At 46.3% G+C, this 18,117-nt stretch overlaps 5 protein-coding genes across 5 annotated transcripts; 1 reads left to right on the forward strand and 4 right to left on the reverse strand.

Annotated features, from left to right (window-relative positions):
• Nucleotides 1-570: 570 nt before the first annotated feature.
• On the reverse strand, nucleotides 571-1,503 carry BJ212DRAFT_1448637 (uncharacterized protein; the record flags this gene model as incomplete). The annotated part of the gene is made up of 3 exons (XM_041338569.1): nucleotides 571-700; nucleotides 750-1,125; nucleotides 1,179-1,503. The coding sequence occupies 3 exons, from the start codon at nucleotides 1,501-1,503 to the stop codon at nucleotides 571-573; spliced, it is 831 nt and encodes a 276-aa protein (XP_041189464.1).
• Nucleotides 1,504-2,142: 639 nt separating this feature from the next.
• Nucleotides 2,143-3,613, reverse strand: BJ212DRAFT_1377541 (uncharacterized protein). The gene is made up of 4 exons (XM_041336517.1): nucleotides 3,273-3,613; nucleotides 3,057-3,224; nucleotides 2,479-3,009; nucleotides 2,143-2,426 (listed from the first exon to the last, which is right to left on the reverse strand). The coding sequence occupies exons 1-3, from the start codon at nucleotides 3,567-3,569 to the stop codon at nucleotides 2,632-2,634; spliced, it is 843 nt and encodes a 280-aa protein (XP_041189465.1). The 5' UTR covers nucleotides 3,570-3,613; the 3' UTR covers nucleotides 2,143-2,426; nucleotides 2,479-2,631.
• Nucleotides 3,614-3,639: 26 nt separating this feature from the next.
• Nucleotides 3,640-5,916, reverse strand: BJ212DRAFT_583614 (cytochrome P450). The gene is made up of 11 exons (XM_041343576.1): nucleotides 5,655-5,916; nucleotides 5,509-5,605; nucleotides 5,318-5,454; nucleotides 5,140-5,265; nucleotides 4,836-5,085; nucleotides 4,664-4,786; nucleotides 4,515-4,617; nucleotides 4,375-4,461; nucleotides 4,237-4,318; nucleotides 4,058-4,180; nucleotides 3,640-4,001 (listed from the first exon to the last, which is right to left on the reverse strand). The coding sequence occupies exons 1-11, from the start codon at nucleotides 5,798-5,800 to the stop codon at nucleotides 3,788-3,790; spliced, it is 1,488 nt and encodes a 495-aa protein (XP_041189466.1). The 5' UTR covers nucleotides 5,801-5,916; the 3' UTR covers nucleotides 3,640-3,787.
• A 2,895-nt stretch (nucleotides 5,917-8,811) lies between these two features.
• On the reverse strand, nucleotides 8,812-12,255 carry BJ212DRAFT_1302319 (uncharacterized protein; the record flags this gene model as incomplete). The annotated part of the gene is made up of 13 exons (XM_041333245.1): nucleotides 8,812-8,974; nucleotides 9,272-9,284; nucleotides 9,410-9,697; nucleotides 9,756-9,838; nucleotides 9,869-10,244; nucleotides 10,308-10,414; nucleotides 10,469-10,597; nucleotides 10,650-11,038; nucleotides 11,089-11,316; nucleotides 11,370-11,385; nucleotides 11,705-11,893; nucleotides 12,072-12,119; nucleotides 12,176-12,255. The coding sequence occupies 13 exons, from the start codon at nucleotides 12,253-12,255 to the stop codon at nucleotides 8,812-8,814; spliced, it is 2,109 nt and encodes a 702-aa protein (XP_041189467.1).
• A 1,425-nt stretch (nucleotides 12,256-13,680) lies between these two features.
• BJ212DRAFT_1448640 (uncharacterized protein) lies at nucleotides 13,681-15,840 on the forward strand (the record flags this gene model as incomplete). Its single annotated transcript, XM_041338570.1, has 8 exons — nucleotides 13,681-13,854; nucleotides 13,904-14,275; nucleotides 14,329-14,522; nucleotides 14,574-14,579; nucleotides 14,664-14,739; nucleotides 14,801-14,949; nucleotides 15,001-15,398; nucleotides 15,698-15,840. 8 exons carry the CDS (start codon nucleotides 13,681-13,683, stop codon nucleotides 15,838-15,840), a joined length of 1,512 nt encoding a protein of 503 aa, XP_041189468.1.
• Nucleotides 15,841-18,117: the final 2,277 nt, after the last annotated feature.

Raw genomic sequence — 18,117 nt, forward strand, 5'->3', positions numbered from 1 at the left:
ATCACAAAACTTGATGCCGAATCCGACGCAGAAACTAGCATGGCTTCGATTGTCTTCCAGGAGCGATGGAACGCTGTATTCGCGACTGTGTGCCTGCGTGTCGCGAGCAAGGCAAAGTGGTGAAGGACACTAAGTGGCTGACTAAGCTACGGTGTTACCCGTCCCCTCCCTGCCTAGGGGTCTCCCACTTCAGCGTGTATATATACTAACTAGCTATAGCACTACTGTATAGCGAAATGCTTGTCAAGTGTTTTGCACGGAGAAGGATCATCCGTCATGGTATTTATTCACGTAAGTTACGAAGTATATTTAAGACGAGGTTTATGTAGACATACCCATTTCTCGTTGTATCACTACTGAAATTCAGTGAACCCCCGTCCACACTTCCACCAAGTGACAAATTAAATTATCTGGAACGCCTAGCAACCAACCAACTCCTTGATGCCCGATACTGAAATATACCGGTCCACGATGATTGCGCAAAATTAAATTTCCGAGATTGAAATCAGCAAAGTACAACAACGCATACATATATATAGTAACTCCTAACGCTACTTCACAAAATGCGTTCTAATCATAGAATACCAGAGCTCTCAGCTCGATGGATTCCCGAGGTGGTGTTCCCTCTGGAGTGTTTGAGTCTTGGAAGCCAGTATGAGGGGTCAACCTCGCCACACTGCCATCTTGTATCGAATCAAAACTGAGACACTTTAGCACAATAGAAAGCTTCCCCAGGTTACTTCGCTCACCATTTGATAAGAACAAACTCCTCCGGGGTCATCGCCTTCAGGTATTTCCACTGGTGCTTTGTGTTGTATTTGACCCCAAATGTCTCACCCTCCCGGTCAGGGTATAAAAGAGCGACGGGCGCCAAGTCTTTCTCTACATCGACACTGCGGAAGTCGCACAGTGCAAGCGGCCAATCAACAGCTGCATGCGATATAGGACGCCAAAGGTTTATGATTTGGAAGCGTTTGCGAAGGAGAGAAGGAGCTTCTGTTGGCGGGAGGTGCCTGTGAACACGAGCAATGGATGATGCAGTCGTTTGGTCCACATGAACCGTGGAGACTGGTTGACGTTTCTGTGGGTTATCACCCACTTCGCCTGCGCGACGGCGACGAATAGCTGTGACATGAATTAGAGATCAAGACATCGTTTCAAATCAGTGGTCAACGCACTGTGATCGAAAATGACAATGCTAGACGCTCCCGTCACCCTCTTGATGAGGTCGATGCTCTCAGGGTAGTATTCTCGCTCAACCTCACCATCATTCAAGAAGCTAGTATGCTTCGCTGCTTCTCGCCCATACTGAAATCCTGCATTGTCAAGCTTGTAAAGTTCCTCCTTCCCGCGCACGTCCTCAATTTGGATGTCATGCGGCTCCTGGGTCCAGTTGCGAGGCGGCTTTGTCGTGGTGCTATCTGCGTAGATTCTATTGTAAGCCCTCGAGCCGTCAACTGGAGCAACGAAATAGTTAAGGGCGCTGGTGGTGTCAGAAGTCATCGTTGATCTGTTAATGTTGGATGTAATGTGGAATGGAAGTGTGCTTGCTATCATGAACAAGTTACATCCTTCTTATATATCTTCAAGGGCTGAGGAAGCCGCTTGGCTTACATATCGCATTATCAATTCTCCTGACCCGATGATTGTTAATATGGATGAACGTATCCCATAAGCATGGCGTCACCAAAATGCGGGATATTCAAAGTCGTAGGGCTTCGTACCTTAATTACTCAAGCTCTGACCACCTGGTGTGCATATGACGTGCAAAGCATCAATGACTACTGACGATGTCGCCATTCGGCATTCAGAAAACGGGCCAGGTGAAATTGACGCGGTCCTGCCGCCTGCCACGGTCGTGACGCGGCACTGGCGGCACCGTTACAAATCCTAGGGCACAGATTATGTTCAAAGTTCAAACACTTTGTCATTGATCAACCACATTAAAAGATTATATATGTATAGTTCAAAGGTATTGGTTGAATACCAGCAGTGAAAGGGAGATGTTGAGTGAGACCAAGTCAAGAGGGCACCTCATGTCCAAGTTTAGTCCAGGTGGGGTGAAACTGGGTGCAATGGTAAAGTTTTGATGCTCAAACATATTGCTCTGGAGTGATATTTTGCAGATTTTTCTAAACTTGAGCAGTATATTTTTCGGTACCATCACATATTCTGAACATGATATGATATTTGCAAGTTGACGAAGACCTCATTGAGAAAATTAAATTGTATAATGGGTTGGTTGTGTACAAAGGACCGTAGGATCACTGTAGTTGCAATTGGCGCTTCACGCGGGAGGGCGCAACTTGGAGGTTAGGCGTTGGTAGGTGGAGGGAGAGTGCAGGTCGGGGGTAGTAGATGCGCGATGGCAAGGTACTTAACCTTATGTATGAGCAGAAAATACTTTACTGAGTGGTACTGGAGGTCTTGACTTCTGCTATAAGTGAGGTAACACACGTACCTCACTAATGCACTCACTATCGAATAACAGGGTAGGTCACCATAACACCAGCTAGCATGTCCAGGAACAAGCCAAATACCTAAACCATTGATACAACATCCCATCGTAGCGCCGCCGCGGGATGTAGAGCATACAGCGCAATAAATAGGTCTCATAGGCCGGGAATGTACTTACCACCGCCTTCGTCGATATGAATGCGCTTCTTCGACCTCCCGCCGGTTGAATACATCCCCATACCCTTCATCTAGGCCCCCGTGCACAGTGCTCGGCGTCTCGCTGCCTCTCATTTCACGCTGCTTGCGCCGAATCAACGCCAGCGCGCGTTCGCGTTCTGATGATTCGCGTGTGAGGCGCATGGTCGTAGCATCCGAGGGTGGGGGAGGCGGTTTCATCTTATTATTTGAATCAGGTAAGGTGCGATGTTTGGAATGTCGCCATGACGGCTGAGGCACAGCGGAAGGATTGTTCGATGAAGAGCTTGATGCAAGCTGATGCGTGATGGCTGTGAGAGGGTCGTTCATAGTCTTTGAAGCAAGATCCCGCAATCTGAAATGTCAAAGGGAAGTCGTAAATGTACGGCTAGAGTAGCATGAGCTGCATACCTTAAGCGTTTACCCTTCTCATCCTCCTGGTATTCCTTTCCCTTATCGCGCTCGCTGTACCATGGCTTGAGGTCCTTAGCACTTGGAGCCAGTGGTACACCCTTCTCAGTCTCTAGCTGTGCGGTCTTCTTCGTCGCTCGTATGGCGGTAATAGTTTCTTGCTAGCACCATATCAATATATGCGAACAAGATGGCGAGAACAACCCAACCTGTTCTAAATCCTCAAATAGATTGATATGACCTTGTTTCGAGTCCTTGGCAACGGTAGAGGCCTTAGCATCATCTATAGCCTTCATATCGTCCTCTTTCTTCTTCCCCTTCCCTTTCCCAAGTCCTGCACGCTCTCGGAGGAGGTCCAACCGAGCCTCTGCATCAGCCAGCACTACCCTTCCCTCAGCCTCGGCTTCCTTTTGCGCAGCTTCCTCTTCATCTCTCCGTACGCGTTCGATGTTGTCCCGGCGGTAAGGGTGGTATGACTTGTGATGAGCGATATTCAATTTGCCCATGTCGAACGCTGATAATACGGTGTTGTGCGTATAGTGCAGCACAAGTATGAAACCGGCGGCGCCGACCCCCACAATACAGCCACAAGAATATCTAAGATTCCCACGCACAAAGGCGTGCACTGTACACAAGTGTCAAGCGCACAACGCATGTATGAAGTACTATCAACTATTTGAATATATAAGCATACTGAACTTGCAATTTCCCAGACAGACGCCCTTTACTTCCCAGGTGCGCACAGTTCCCTGATCAGATTCTCATCAATCCTCTTCTCCAAACATATCTCAAACGGAGCAGCATGTATAACCGCAGTATCCGAGAAAGCAAGCGTGTCAATCTTTGCTGCAGGATTCTCAGAAAGACGGAAAGCCCAGAGAATAAGAGCTGTATTGATGAAGATAGACCGATTTGCGACATGCTGACCGGGACACACTCTGACATTTTCAAGTAAGTCATGGGAACGGCTCGCAAGACGAGCGATGCAACTCACCGGCGGCCAAAGCCAAAAGTGAAAAATCGGAGATCATCGCGCACACGACCTGCATCGTCAATCCAACGCTGAGGATTGAACTTGTGCGGTTCTGGGAAGACCTCAGGATCGTTGGCGATAGCCCTGAAAGACCAGCGTCAGAGATAAAGGTGAGACAACGAAAACGATTGCCAACTGACCAATGGTTGCCAATAACAGTCGCACCTGCAGGAATGAGGTAGTTCTTCCAAATTATGTCCTTGGTTGCGCGATGTTCAAAGCCTGTAGTGCAAGGTCGTTGTTCACTGTCGCATCATCACAACTCAAATAAGACCTACCTCCAAGGGCGACAGGTCTCCACCTCAGACTCTCGAGCATGAACGCGGTAACCTGTGGCAGCATTTCCTGATCATCAAATGTCGGCACTAATAAGGAGCTATCTTAGTCAGTAGATGAACAAAGAAAAGGCATAACTTACGCCGCGTACGCCCCACGACGTTATCGAGTTCCTCTTGTACGCGAGCCTGTGCGTCCGTGTGGATGGTAGCAGCCATCATCATGATTGTGATTGCACAAGCAGTCTACAACAGTCGTCAAGTTAAGACGTCATGCGATGTAAGAGCTTACAGTATCAGAACCGGCAGCAAACATTCCCCCTGCAATATATCCTAGTCCCTTCTCTTCGAGCTGGTACTGTTTCTGGTGCTCTAAAATGAACCGTCCAAAGGACGGCTCTGCAGTTCCCTCACGCTTCACAATGGTGAGCCAGGGTATCCGTCAGAGCAACAAAATCACGAACCATCTGTCTTCGCACCGCGTCCAACTGCCCGTTAAAGAGAGCAAGTTCTTCTTGGTGCCATGCCTTCAGCTGGCTCAGGTACCCTGGGACGAAACGCAGAATTGGATATGTATCCACAAGGTATGCTCCTGGCCTTATAGCTTGACCAAAACGCGCAAGAGATTTATTGACCGCAACAATTTCAGGGTCTGTGTACGAAGTCGGAGTAGTTTTTCCATAGGTGAAGGACATGACCACGGAAGCTGCATAACTAAAATGCACAGATTATAACCTGTACCACGTGAGCAAGAGCTGGTGTTCGTACCGCATGGCATGACTTTGGTGGTTCTTCGGATCATTTAAGATATCTAGAATCAGATTCCTCGCATGCCTGGTCTGGATGGGTTCATAGGTCGCCGCAACCTTGGGTTGTAAACCTGCATGCAAGACCCTGCTTTACGATCAGTCTTACTGATCGCACCTGGTAGAGATAAGATGCGTACCTGCGCACCCGACGCAATTTCTCACCACTGCGCTCAAGGACCATTCTCATCCCGTCGGATAATGTCTCTTGCACTGCAATAGAACGTGGGCGGTCGGCGAGATTTGCTCCCTCTTTTTCCATGATATCCACTGCAGCCTATGACGAGACCCATTTCATGCCTGACTTGACGATGAATCGTTTGGTGCTTACCTGATGACGTCCTATGACCACGAAAATCCTATGGCCTTGTTTGAGCGAGAATACGGGTCCGTATTGTTCTGTCCACCTCGCGAATTGAAACGGCGCACTGTGTGAGCGGTTAGAGATCATATTGATGTCCATTGACAAACACTTACTATGACTTTGGCATCTCATTTCCTAAAAGCCAACGTCCAGGCGGTCCAGGCGGTAATGGCAACCGCCTTGCGGCCTGATATCGTTGCTTCACGATCCAGATGCTGGTCAAGACCACAAGGGTGCATGCAATAGTGATAAACGCCATTAAAACAGTTGAGCTTGTTGATAGTGAGGATACCCCTCGCCATTGCAACAGGTTAAATACCCCAGAACATGGTGACTTGCTGCGATGAGCGACGGGTACGCTGAGATTACAGTGCACGATTACACTGACTTACAAACACGAATTCGACACCTGCACGGATCAATCGGACATGTGTGGTCTTCCAAGTTCCACGCTCCACGCACTAAAGGCAATAGATCCGTAAGAGAACCTGATGATCTACCTAATGATTAGTAGTGGACACACAAGTGCCGAGATATTTCGACTCCATCAGGTGAATGTAGATCTTCGTGTAGTTCTCGATGACCCATTGGATTGGTCGTGCTTGACCGGGACCATTAGGTTTACTAAACATGATGGTCAACTCGAAAGCAAAAGTGCCAAGGTGGGTCACTATTCTAAAAATAGAGCATTGTGTGTACTCGGAACTTCGGCCTGTGTAAGAGGGAATGCATGATATGCAACCGATGCCCACGCGTATGTATTATGTTTTACAAATGATCTCAGTAGTGGATGACTTTCCGTAGGCTCGAAAAATTCTTATTAGAATATCATACCATAGAATTGGCCCCATTAGGCAGGTGTGCCGCGATGCCGCTATTCATTTTCACACGATTACCAAACATGTTCCGTTTTGCCCCCCTCAATAAACCTTAATCTATTGCAGCCCATGATGCTATATAGATATATCTTAAGTGGACTATAGTCTTAAAAGTCCGATACATACTCTTCTGTTGTCATCCATTGTCCAACAGGATGTATCCTACACGAGAATCGCGCTGGTGGCTTTCCGTGCTTACAAATTGCCGCTTTACGGGGGGTTGAATGCTCCATATGGATATTTGGCAGTTCACCCCCATTTACACCCTGCCGTCCCTCGTTCTCCTTGATGGGATCAGCAGCTGGCAATAGGATCTGACGATGGACTCGCTTCTTGTACCTGCCAAGAAGGAACATGGCTGATGGCACTGGGACTTGCATTTGAAAACGCATTCTTCAACCATGAGAACGAACTGAATGGGCCCTACAGTACGTTCCAAACCCACACAATCCCATGTACAAAATTTATCCTTGCCGCACTATTGGGAGATGCAAGCAACAATTCTACTACAAGTATCTTCAGTAAGCTTGTTGTCTTATAGGCATCATTGGACATACACTGATAACATTCAAAAAAGTGAGGTGCACCATGTCACTCCTTCAAATGATACATTCATGATAATCAAGTTCTGCGTGTTCCCCATGCAGCTGAATTTCAACATCCTCACGTCTCTGGCTCCTAGGACTTGCGCTTGAAAATGCGTTCTTCAACCATGAGAATGAACTGAATGGGCCCTACAGTATGTTCCAAACTGTCATATCCTGTATGCCAGACATAGATCCCATCATATTCCCACGCTTTCCGGACCTGTTTCCGGACCCCATATCCAACTCATTCCGGGATCCCCTATCCTGTCCACCCTACGCACATTCTGTCCAGCAAGACATCTGGACTTTACCTCCTCTTGGATTCCAGACTACATCCACCACCTCACATATCTCAGTCCTGTTTCTGCCCTGCCTTCTGGATCCCCAGATCTCTGGACCTCTGGATATTAACTGTTACTATCTCCGGACCTATTCCTGCCCTTTATCCGAGATCCTGCACCTATCCCCATTTAGGCATCTCCGCCTTTCCGGTTCTCGGTTATCTCTGTTTCCGTCTTGCTGATTGATCCTTGTACTAGTTTCATCTCTGAGTTCATTTACATATGTTCCATCTTACTTACCAATGTGTTTCCACATGCTCATACATAGCCTTACTCCTTTGCTTACTGATCCTCTCAGATAGCCTCTAGTATATAACCCCTGTACAACTACAGTAGAGTCCTCAGTTGGAATATCATCTTAGTTCCTGCTCTCTCATCTTAGATCCTGTTCCACTTGCCAATCATCTTCCAGACTTCAGTCCATCTGAGTCTCGTCCTTTTCCATAAGGCCTAGGGATGGACTCCCTAGGCTGGAATTCCGGACCTTTGGATTTGTCCCCTATGTCTCTGTCCCAAGTCTAGGGATTGCTTCCCTAGGCTGGAGTCTTGCCTTTCCAGCACTTACCCTCTTTCCAGACTTAGGTCCACTTCCTGTCCCTCCGACTCTACCTTAGGGTAGTCTACCTCTGTTTGCTTCTGCATTGGACTTCATCCAATGTAGCCCCTATTCCTTCCAGACCTCTGGACCTCCTGTCTTCTGTACCTCTGGACGTCCTGTCCCTCATACCTCTGGGCATCCTGTCCTTTGGATGTTCTGCCCTCCATACCTTCGGACATTCCATCCTCCATACCTCTGGACCTCCTGTCCTCCATACTCCGGACCTCTGGACATCCTGTCCTCCTGTCCTCCAGACCTCCTATCCTTCCATCCTGTTTTCCTGTAGAAGTATTACCTTGCAGTGGGAACTCTCCTGGGCATTTCCTGCATTCCTCTGGAACTCTCCCGCGCTCCTCCGGACGTTTCCCGCGCTCCTCCGGAAGTCCTCCCACACTCTCCACCAGAGTAGCCAGCCTCCAGAAGTCCTCCGGACTTCATCGGACCATCATCAGACTTCCTCTGAAATGAAGGGCACATACTTGGGTAAGGGGCACAGCGTATGAGCTGAGGCCAAGCCCCTCTGAGTCAGTCTCTCTCTCCTTTGAGCATGGTTCTTAACACAAACCCACACAATCCCATGTACAAAATTTATCCTTGCCGCACTATTGGGAGACGCAAGCAACAATTCTACTACAAGTATCTTTGGTAAGCTCATTGTTTTATAGGCATCACTGGACATACACTGATAATGTTCAAAACAGTGAGGTACACCATGTCACTCCTTTGAATGATACATTCAATTTACTGTAATTCATCCCAATGATAATCAAGTTCTGCATGTTCCCCATGCAGCTGAATTTCGACATCCTCATGTCTCTGGCTCAGCGGTGTGTTTCATCTAACATCTATGATCTTTCCTAAGGTGCTCACAGCCTTGCTTCCAGTGCTCCACTCATTCTCACCTTCACGGTGTCCCAGATCAACTTGTCATTATTTTGTCCTGGCGGCTCTTTTTGGTTTGGGTGTTCAAATGCATTCTGAGCTAGAACCGAACCTGCGTTCACAAGGGTCTGGTCCAATGTTTGCACTCTGGAGCATCAGACAGAAGCCTTTGTCCTAGTAATCCTTAGTACTATCACATCACACATTATCTTCACAAATATAACCATTCAATTAAAATTAGAACTAAATTTCAACTACAGTTTTGCGTCAACATTAACCAGCACAAGACATGAAAATAAGCAGTATGAAAGGGAACGCAAGAACATGGACCAAAGAAAGCAAGCACAGGAAGAACCTGAGCAGCAGACGGTATTGAGCTCACACCCTTGGTCTTCTGTGCGAGATAATGAGCATAAGAGGTTTTAAAAACAAAAAGAGACTAACTTTGCTTGCTGACCTGCATGAGTGGATGAATCAGTGGCATGGCTGTATTTTGAAGCCGGGTTCAAGGATACATTCTCCCTGCAATTGTTGCCGATCAAGTTGGCAATGATGTTGCGTGTTGATGGGATGTGTGCGCACCTTGTTCTGCGGGGTCTGCCGCTGTCATTCCCTTTGTCATTTTGAGCCTCATCCACTCAAGGCTCATTGACAATGTTTGCTGAAGTGGAAGTGTGAGACGGGATGGGTGAGGGACGCAAGTCCTCTGTAGAATCTTCTGCCATTGAAGATGCAGAGAGTGCATCTGGCCTGTTGCTGTTGGGCTCTTCTGCATTTCCAGGGAGGTGAGCAGTTGGGTGCGTGAATCCACTAGGGGCTGAGTTGGCTGAGGGTGAAAGGGCATCAGGAAGTGAGTCGGCTGAGGGTGTACTATCAAATGGTTTGTGTGGCAGAGGGGGATTAGGAAGTGAGTTGGCTGAGGGCATACCATCAAACAGTTTGGGTGGTGGGGGAAAATAGAATGTATCAGCTGCAGCTGGAACCACAGGAATGGAAGGCAGCAAAGGAGGACTGTGTGACATCAAGCAGTCAACAGTTGACATTGGCAGATTCTGGGCCAATGTTTCTAAGAGATTGTTGAGGCCATTGGACACCAGCCAGTTTGATTCATTGTTGCCAGAGAGAATGTTGTCAGAGCTGGAGGGCTGTGATGCTGGAGAGGTCAATATGGGAGACCCAGGGCCATTTGACAAAGGCAGAAACTCGGATACATCTGGGTCATGTGACAAAGAAGGAAAGTTGGATAAATCTGGTGATCCAAACATGTTTGTCAAAGATGTATCCTGCTTGGACAACTCGTTCATCATATCCAATGCATGATATGATGGCTGATTCTCGTTGTATAAGCTCTCTCCCCACGATGAACTGGAGCTGCTAGCTCCTCCCATCTTCCGATCTTTGAGTGCTGCAGCCTCCGCTGTTATCACAATGGTAAGCTTTTTTGTACAAGGTGTTATGGTTGGTCAGAGATGACACTTACGGTACACACAATACAGATAATCACAAAATGGTCCCACTACCTCACTCTCGAATTTAGGGTAAGCCTGGCTAAAATTATTGCCCAGCTTCATTGTCCCAACATGGAAGCTGCCCAGTGTAAGTTTGACCCTCGAGTTTTTGAGTTTCTAATGCAGAACATACCTCCAGACATCAATCATCCCACCTAACTCGATGGATGGACCCCCAATGAGAAGGCTGAAGGATAGGCCAGTGGCATCAGTGAGGCCTTTCAGAAATTGATTTGCGACAGTGGCTAGCTTTGTGAGATTTCTTTGTGCATGTCAGCTGATAATACTATGCAGTGAACCCAAGCAGCATGCACCGCTGCTGATCTTCATCACTCCAAGGCTCAGCTTTTTCCTTACTGTGCTCTTGCTTCTGTGCATGGATATACTCCTTCACTTTAGCCTTGATCTCCTCAGACTCGCCAGCATACAGGGCCACAGTTTCTTTTTTCACAAGTGCTACTCGCTGACCATTTGTGAGTGATTGTGTTGCTTGTGCAACCTTGAGCATCTCTTGGATGGATTTCTGAACACGGTCAGCATAGTACAACTTGGAATATGCTTCCTGTTCCTGAAGCATTCGCATAGGTTTTTCACATTCGGTTATTTTGTGCACAACAGCGTCAAAGATGTCATTTGCATTGGCTTTTGCTTGTCGCCCCACCTTCAACCTGCTGAAGTTATTCTTGAACCGTGTATGTAATTTCTATCAAATATTCTCAGTGTCACGTCTTTGACTATTTCAATGAAACTTACAGCTTTCTGTATGTCGGTTGCGTTATTGTGTTCTTCCAGTGTTAATGGCCCCAATTTGGTGATATGATCTGGCCGAGGCTCTGGAAATGCTTTGAACCATTTTTTGTAAAGGTCCGCAAAGAAGTTTTTGTGGTTTCTACTCTTGTCACTTTGCTTTTCGGCGAATTTTTGGTACCATGGTTCAAGCCACACCTCCTGCTCGGATGTTGTCCATTTATGAGGGGCCATCTATTTTCATAGTTTAGACATTCAGTCATGTCAGCAGAGGATTAGATACATACATTAATGTTAATTGATCTGTTGATTTACAAAGACTGGGCATTTAGGCTGCAGTAAGTGAAATGAATATTGAAATGTAGTGTAAAAATTGAGATCAATGTCCCATGCACAGACACTGTCATACTCATACAGCTACACTACATTGCAATTGAGAAGCACTACTAAGTAAATAGATCATGTAACAGCAGGGATTTCCTAAAGACTCTGAAACAGGAATTTTTTTTGTGCGTATCGCTGTCTAAGATCCATGTCCAGGACCATCACACAGGAGAATAAATCCTCGAGGGCCAATAGTACATCTGCAGCCTGTTTAGAGTCATCCTGAGCATTAGTATACCTTCTATCCATGGCTCTCCCTCCTGACATGCTATCTTCGATCTCTTTGAGCTCCTGTAAAATCTCCTGAACGATGCCCATTACATCATGAATGTTGTCCGAGCAGCATGTCTCCAGATAGCAGGTATACAGTGCATCAAGTGTTTCGTGAGGGGGACCACCTAAGTAGGTTATTAGGCGATTTTGTTTCCTGTACATCCGAGTGTTCATCAGAAAATGTCAATCAGTACAAGGAGCACATCACCAACAAGTGGCATCTGGACACCACTGGCTTGGTTTGCTTGAGTGTCATCAATGTCTTATCAGACACAGGATTCCTAGTATTTATTATGATAATTGGATAGCAAGAATGCGAGAGATGAACTTACTGCACACGATATCTTGCTTTCATTTTTGTACTGATTTTATTCTTGTGTCTGGTGTGAAATGAAAGTCTGTTAAAAACTCCAATACCAATAAAATGACTTCGCACCGTGTATAGTACACCTGTCTGTGCACTTGTTTTGCTTCCCAGAGTTCTTCAGTGGTTTTGTAAAGCTTTGGTCTACCCATATCTGATGTAGTGATTGTGGTTGGTGTTGTAAGGGAGTTTGGTATTTGGTAGAGAAAGCTCAAGAATCACTCATGCTGTATTTGGTTCGTGTTTCATTGGACTTTTATAGGTCTTTTACTAGTATGTACCAACTGCAATGTGGTTGGTACATACTAGTAAAAGACCTTTAGCTTGAATTTACATTGGCTTCCTGCTTATTGCATGATGTAGTAGATATGGACTTTAGTTTTATTGCTTTGTAATGCTGTAAAATTAGCATTACACCATATACTACACAAGTCACTGTTCTCTAAGACAAGCACAAACAAAATCTGTTAAATCTGGCACAGGGTACACACACTGTCTGTCAGCAGTTCCACAACAACCTGAACACCCATACATAGAATGAGCATGTCTTGGATATAGCCACGCCCAGCTCAGCCACCGTTTTAAGATCTACAAACACAGTCAGTATAACACTGAGAGACTTTGGTATAGACACTTACTTCTTTGCATTCCTTTTCGGCTAAGCACAGCTCTGCCTTCTCATCTTCACTCAATGTGTGCTGCTCCATAGAACGATCAGGTCACAGAACATCTTCCTCAGGCCAATTCTCTAACCACTCCCTGTGCATCAGCATCAAGTACACAGCTTCTTCGCTACATGGCATCACTTGGTATTTTGTCAAGTGAGGCATCAGCCATGTGTGCTGTTCCCGTGTGGGCTGCCACCTCTTGGACATCTAGGAATTGCTATGAGCTCTGGCCTGAATATCAACACTCAACTCGGACCGCATACCTTGATCCGTGATTATGGGAGGAATGTGCAAGCAGAGTTGTATTGCTGCGATATCTTAGGTCAGTTTCAACCATCCATTGTGATATATCGTTTAATGAGCTTCTAGGATTCGCCCATAGCACATATGGTATGTATGTTGGCATATGTGTCGCTAGATATATCACTAATCTACCTAGTAGTGAAATTTAATGTGTTGATGCTTAGAGAGCCAGCATTAGCCATGTCGCAGTCTGGACGCACTGGCCGTCCATCTAAGCGTCCCAAACTCATCAGGCATACACAGCCAGACACCACCCAGCCCTCAAATTATGTCAACAGGCATCACATGTTCAGTTTGCAGCCTAGCGGTCAACTTGTGCTTTGGACTTCTTACATTCCTGCCACCCTACCTGAGAAGGAGGATGAAAACACTGTGGACACTGATGCCAGCCCTACTGTTCCCACTGAAGATGATCCTTGGAATGAGATGGTGCCCTTTGACCCTTCATCCAAGGTGGACAATGTCCTTGGAGTGCCTGAGATGCCAATGGCTGAAAAGAGACGCAGGAGAACTGCAGGAGTAAGTCTTCAGTGTTAGTATGAAGATAATGCCATAGTTGATCTTACATAGGACACTCCCATCTCCTCTTGGCTGCCAGAACATCAGATGTACATGAACGAGTTTCTACAACTTGAAGGAAGAGGCCAGGATTCAGACACCCCATGTGTGTGTGGTGCAGAGGATACTGTGTTTTGGTGTCAGGATTGTTTCTCTCTTGAGCTTGCATGTCGGTCATGCACCATTGGGTTGCACCATAACTCCCCACTCCATAGAATCAAGGTGTGTGGTCCTTTGATCCTCCAATTCTAACTTTAACAATGAGAAATAGGAATGGAGGGGCGGATTTTTCCACCCTGTTTCATTGAAATCCATGGGCCTGCGCATTCAACTTGGACACCCTCCTGGTATCACTTGTTGCAGACCGACACCAGCATCTGGTGATGACTTCATGATTATCAATGTCCATGGTGTGCATCCAACAGGACTTGATTTTTGTGGATGCGAGCAGGAAGTTTCACACTTCAAACAACTACTCCGTGCGCGCTTATTCCCTTCCACGGTGACTGACCCAAGAATGGCGGCAACATTTGCTGTTTTGGAGTTCTTTCACATACTCTCCTTTGAGTCTAAAGTGTCTGCATATGAGTTTTATCATAGCTTGGCACGGTGGACTGACAATACAGGAATCATGCCAATTCATGTAGGTTCATTTTCTAACATCATGTATTCAGATATACTTACACAAAAGATCAGGATCACTACTCAGCATTTCTAAGGATAGTCCATGAGTGGAGAAACATCAAAGCACTCAAATGTTCAGGTCGTGGCCACCATCCTGCCGGAATAGGTTCCACTCAAGATGGAGATCTGGCTGTTCTCTGCCCTGCATGCCTGCATCCTGGAAAAAACCTCCCTACTAACTGGGAAACTTCACCTCTGAGTCAGCAGTGTGCAAGTTCCCTTATCAGAACACAATGAATTGACTGATGAATAGCTAGATGGAAGTATGCACTCTTTCTTGCTATAGATGCCAACTTTTGACTTAAGCGCCAGATGGTATCGACCGATTGAAAAGATCCTGGCCTTAGCCAAGGATGGGGTTATTTTGTCGAAGAGAATGAATATAAGTGGTACCTGAGCAACAATGGTGAAACCCTTCAAGAGGTGCGCTCTTAGATTTCCTGAGATTCTTCTTCGAGTCTGACAACTATTCTATGTCTGACAGAAAAGCAACTGTGTCAGCCATAATGCGGTTAACATGGCTGATACAAAGTCATCAAGGGGACTTGCTGCGACTGGAGTGGGCACCGTGGATTGCACACACCATGATATGAAGTTAGCTAATGGCGTTGGTGACTTACAGAAGGGTGAAAAGTAAGTTGAATCATTGGGCACATGCTGTCCATCTGACTCACATCATTGTAGATATCTTAATATGGACTATCTCATTTTCTCTGCTCTTGCCAGATTCTCTACCCTGTCGACAATCAACTTTTCATATGATATTGTGTGCCAGTGGCACAAAAACTTGTGGGATCGCTTGCCCATACTACCACCTCATCTTCAGTTCGATCGAGAGGGTAAGACCATTAATTTTTTTGTGCCGAAGTTTCATATCGCTGCACATATCAAATCATGCCAAACTCAATTCTCATTCAATTGGACTCTGGGAGTAGGACGGACTGACAGAGAAGCACCTGAGCGTGGATGGGCAAACATCAATTGCATGGCCAGCAGTATGAAGGAAATGGGTCCTGGAGCCCAACGCGACACACTTAATGACCATTTCAGTGATTGGAACTGGAAGAAGATTATGGCTCTCAGTGAGTGTGGGTGTAGTATGTTGATGTTATTGTACTAACTAGTCTCATCTTTCTTTCTTAGGTAAAACTATGCTATGAAAAATGATGGAAGCTGTTGTCGCTGAGAAGGAACACCATCTTGCTCTCTCTGAACTCGAGAGCTCTATCAATGACTTGGAAGTAGGAGCTGCTTCCCTCACTGCATGGAGGACGGAGATTGAAGCCTGGGAGATGGATCACTCACAATGTAATCCATTCCAGAGACAAGTTGGCGGTGAGTTGTTCTGCATAATGCTGACCTATTGCTCACAAATATACAGCAATGACCCAGGTGGCTGTGCGGTTAGAGTTAGCACAGCAGGATGCAAAGGAGTTGGAAGACAGGTCAGCAATATCACTCCACACTGAAGTCACCTGCAGTGTTCTCATTAGCACTGGCATTGATGTTGAAGATGCCCAATAAGACATTTTTCAAATCTTTTGTAGAGCGCTGCTAAATTATCTTAGATGCCATTTGCATGTCAATTCCTCTGCACTCGGTCAGCATGCAACTGATATCCAGAGGACCAAGGTCTTAACTTGAAGGAATGCACTGCAACACTGCCTAGACATGTGGACCGACATTCAAAAACTTTACATGCCAGTGGTACCAAACCTCCAAATATCTGCAAACCTCCCAACTGGCTGCAACAGCAATGACAGCAGCTGTCCAGTCCCAGACCCCACCTCTGGAAAGGCAGAAGACTTTCAATTGCTTCTGCCTTCCGAGATCTGTGATGTTGTGCCATGCAACAAGACACTCCTGGAAACAGAATGGTCTCTGCGTTTTGCCCAAGCTACTGATGCTCTGAATGAGTGTCGTTCGCATATTCGACTGTGCCATCAGCTGTATCAATTCAAGGTTCAGCATCTACATGGACAAGGGCCCAACACCCGTGCACACAAAACCATGGATGCAGTTGAGGAATGTCTTATGTTGAGCCATGCTAAGTATGCAAGGGCTCACAAGGCGCTTCTCTCCTTAGCTCACCACCTTGATCGGATAGGATGGGAGCACAAATTGCAGCCTTTAAAAAAGATGCACCTCAGACCAATTGGGGACTTCAGACAACAGACTCAAGGCACAGTGATTATGTCGTGGATTTGGCTAACTCACGGAATTTCTTCTGATGACAGCGAGGGACTCCAAGACTGTAAGCTGTTCAATCTCACTCTTTTGTTGTTGTATGCTGAATTACATTAGTGCTTCGTGTCAAATGGTGTAAAGCCCGAGCGTGTCATAATAGGTGGTTGGAGGAAGTCCAGCTCTTATTAGAAGAAATGCGATGTACTCTAGCCTTTCTCAAATGGCAGGAAGACTCCTGGGAATCATGCGCAACCCTACCAACTATCGAGCAGCCCAAGGAAAAGGAGGGTATGATTGCATATGCTCGCTGTCAGGCTCACATTCGACGAGGTTTAGTGGTAGCTTTTGCAGAACATTGGAAGAGAGTCCCGCAGCTTGTGGCCTCGAACTTTGATTTTGATCCAAGTACTGACGATGTTGATGGGGTGTCTTTGGATGCACCTCCTTGTGAGTATATCGAGGGTCCTGATGAATAATAGTGTTTTTGTACCATGATCGTGAAAGGTTAATTGATGTGATTCATGATTGAACAACTACATAGTGATGTGGTACCTTTGTGAGATCGCTGATCACAAAACAAGATCACAAGATTGCAAATATTAAAATAATATGTTCACTGGGGAACGGCCACCCTTCTGAGAGCCATATATGCCGTTTCAAAGGTAGGCTGGCTGATTGATAACTATACAGAACAGATATATTCCAGAGTGGATAACTAGACCTAATGATGTATCGGACTTGTAGGATTATAAGCCATGTGGATATATCTTTCTGCCTGCATCCTGTGTCTATTGGGGGGGGGTACCCCCCCCAATAGACTTTGCAGACAACTTCCATCCATTTTAGGCCACTAACGCCAGCGATATATGCTGACATAATCAGCCTTGCTCGAGACGCATTGCATGCAATGTAGCACCTTGCGCAGTAATACCGAGGTGCGTTTCAACCTTTTGTCAACTATACTAATGTCTCTTTCTCCTGCCACTATCTAGATGTTATCTAGTGCCATGTGGAATGTCCTTGGATGTCCATGCCCAGTAATGAAGTTACTACCTGGCCACAGTGACCAGTCTGCCTCTGGTGCCTCCAATCTTGCCCAATGCAACCTAGCATCAACCTCCCACCAATCCTATCCCTCTGTCAATGAAATTTTCTTCAACATACCTCAATATAAAGTCAGCAAGCTTGTAGCTACTCCATTTTGGCTTTGTGTGCTCATGTTGCGCTGTTACCAGCCCAGGGACCTTTACTTTTTTTTATCCTATGAATATCCCCACCCCTTGCATCTGGCAGAACAAACACTTGAAACATATAAAGCTTGTGTACCGGTAGCCACAAGGTAAGTACCTAAACTTTCAGTCCCTCCAATGTCTGACATTACCCCCTCCCAATGTATGATTGTCCCTCATAGCCAGTTGATTCCTGAGTTGCGCTATGATAACACAGGGAATGCATATGTGTGTGACCACTTGGGTCATTGGCGGCCCCATCCTGGGATTGCACAGGCTGTCACTCGAGTGCCATGTTCTGAAGACTCCCAGGCATATGGCATGAGTCTTCATCATTCTCTGATCTTCAACAACATGTACTTATCACCTTGCAGCAACATGCAGC

This window comes from Suillus subaureus, assembly GCF_016647635.1.
Source record: "Suillus subaureus strain MN1 chromosome Unknown BJ212scaffold_32, whole genome shotgun sequence".
Taxonomy (NCBI): Eukaryota; Fungi; Basidiomycota; class Agaricomycetes; order Boletales; family Suillaceae; genus Suillus; species Suillus subaureus.

What these genes read in the sequence shown, in the direction of transcription:
- BJ212DRAFT_1377541 (XM_041336517.1), bottom strand. Translation starts at nt 3,569, where the DNA reads ATGGGCAAATTGAATATCGCTCATCACAAGTCATACCACCCTTACCGC. An exon ending in TATTTGAGGATTTAGAACAG is followed by an intron (nt 3,225 to 3,272) that starts GTTGGGTTGTTC and finishes ATATGGTGCTAG; the next exon opens with CAAGAAACTATTACCGCCAT. An exon ending in GTAAACGCTTAAGGTATGCA is followed by an intron (nt 3,010 to 3,056) that starts GCTCATGCTACT and finishes CTTTGACATTTC; the next exon opens with AGATTGCGGGATCTTGCTTC.
- BJ212DRAFT_583614 (XM_041343576.1), bottom strand. Translation starts at nt 5,800, where the DNA reads ATGGCGTTTATCACTATTGCATGCACCCTTGTGGTCTTGACCAGCATC. An exon ending in ACGCGGTGCGAAGACAGATG is followed by an intron (nt 4,787 to 4,835) that starts GTTCGTGATTTT and finishes ACCATTGTGAAG; the next exon opens with CGTGAGGGAACTGCAGAGCC. An exon ending in CGTCGTGGGGCGTACGCGGC is followed by an intron (nt 4,462 to 4,514) that starts GTAAGTTATGCC and finishes GCTCCTTATTAG; the next exon opens with TGCCGACATTTGATGATCAG.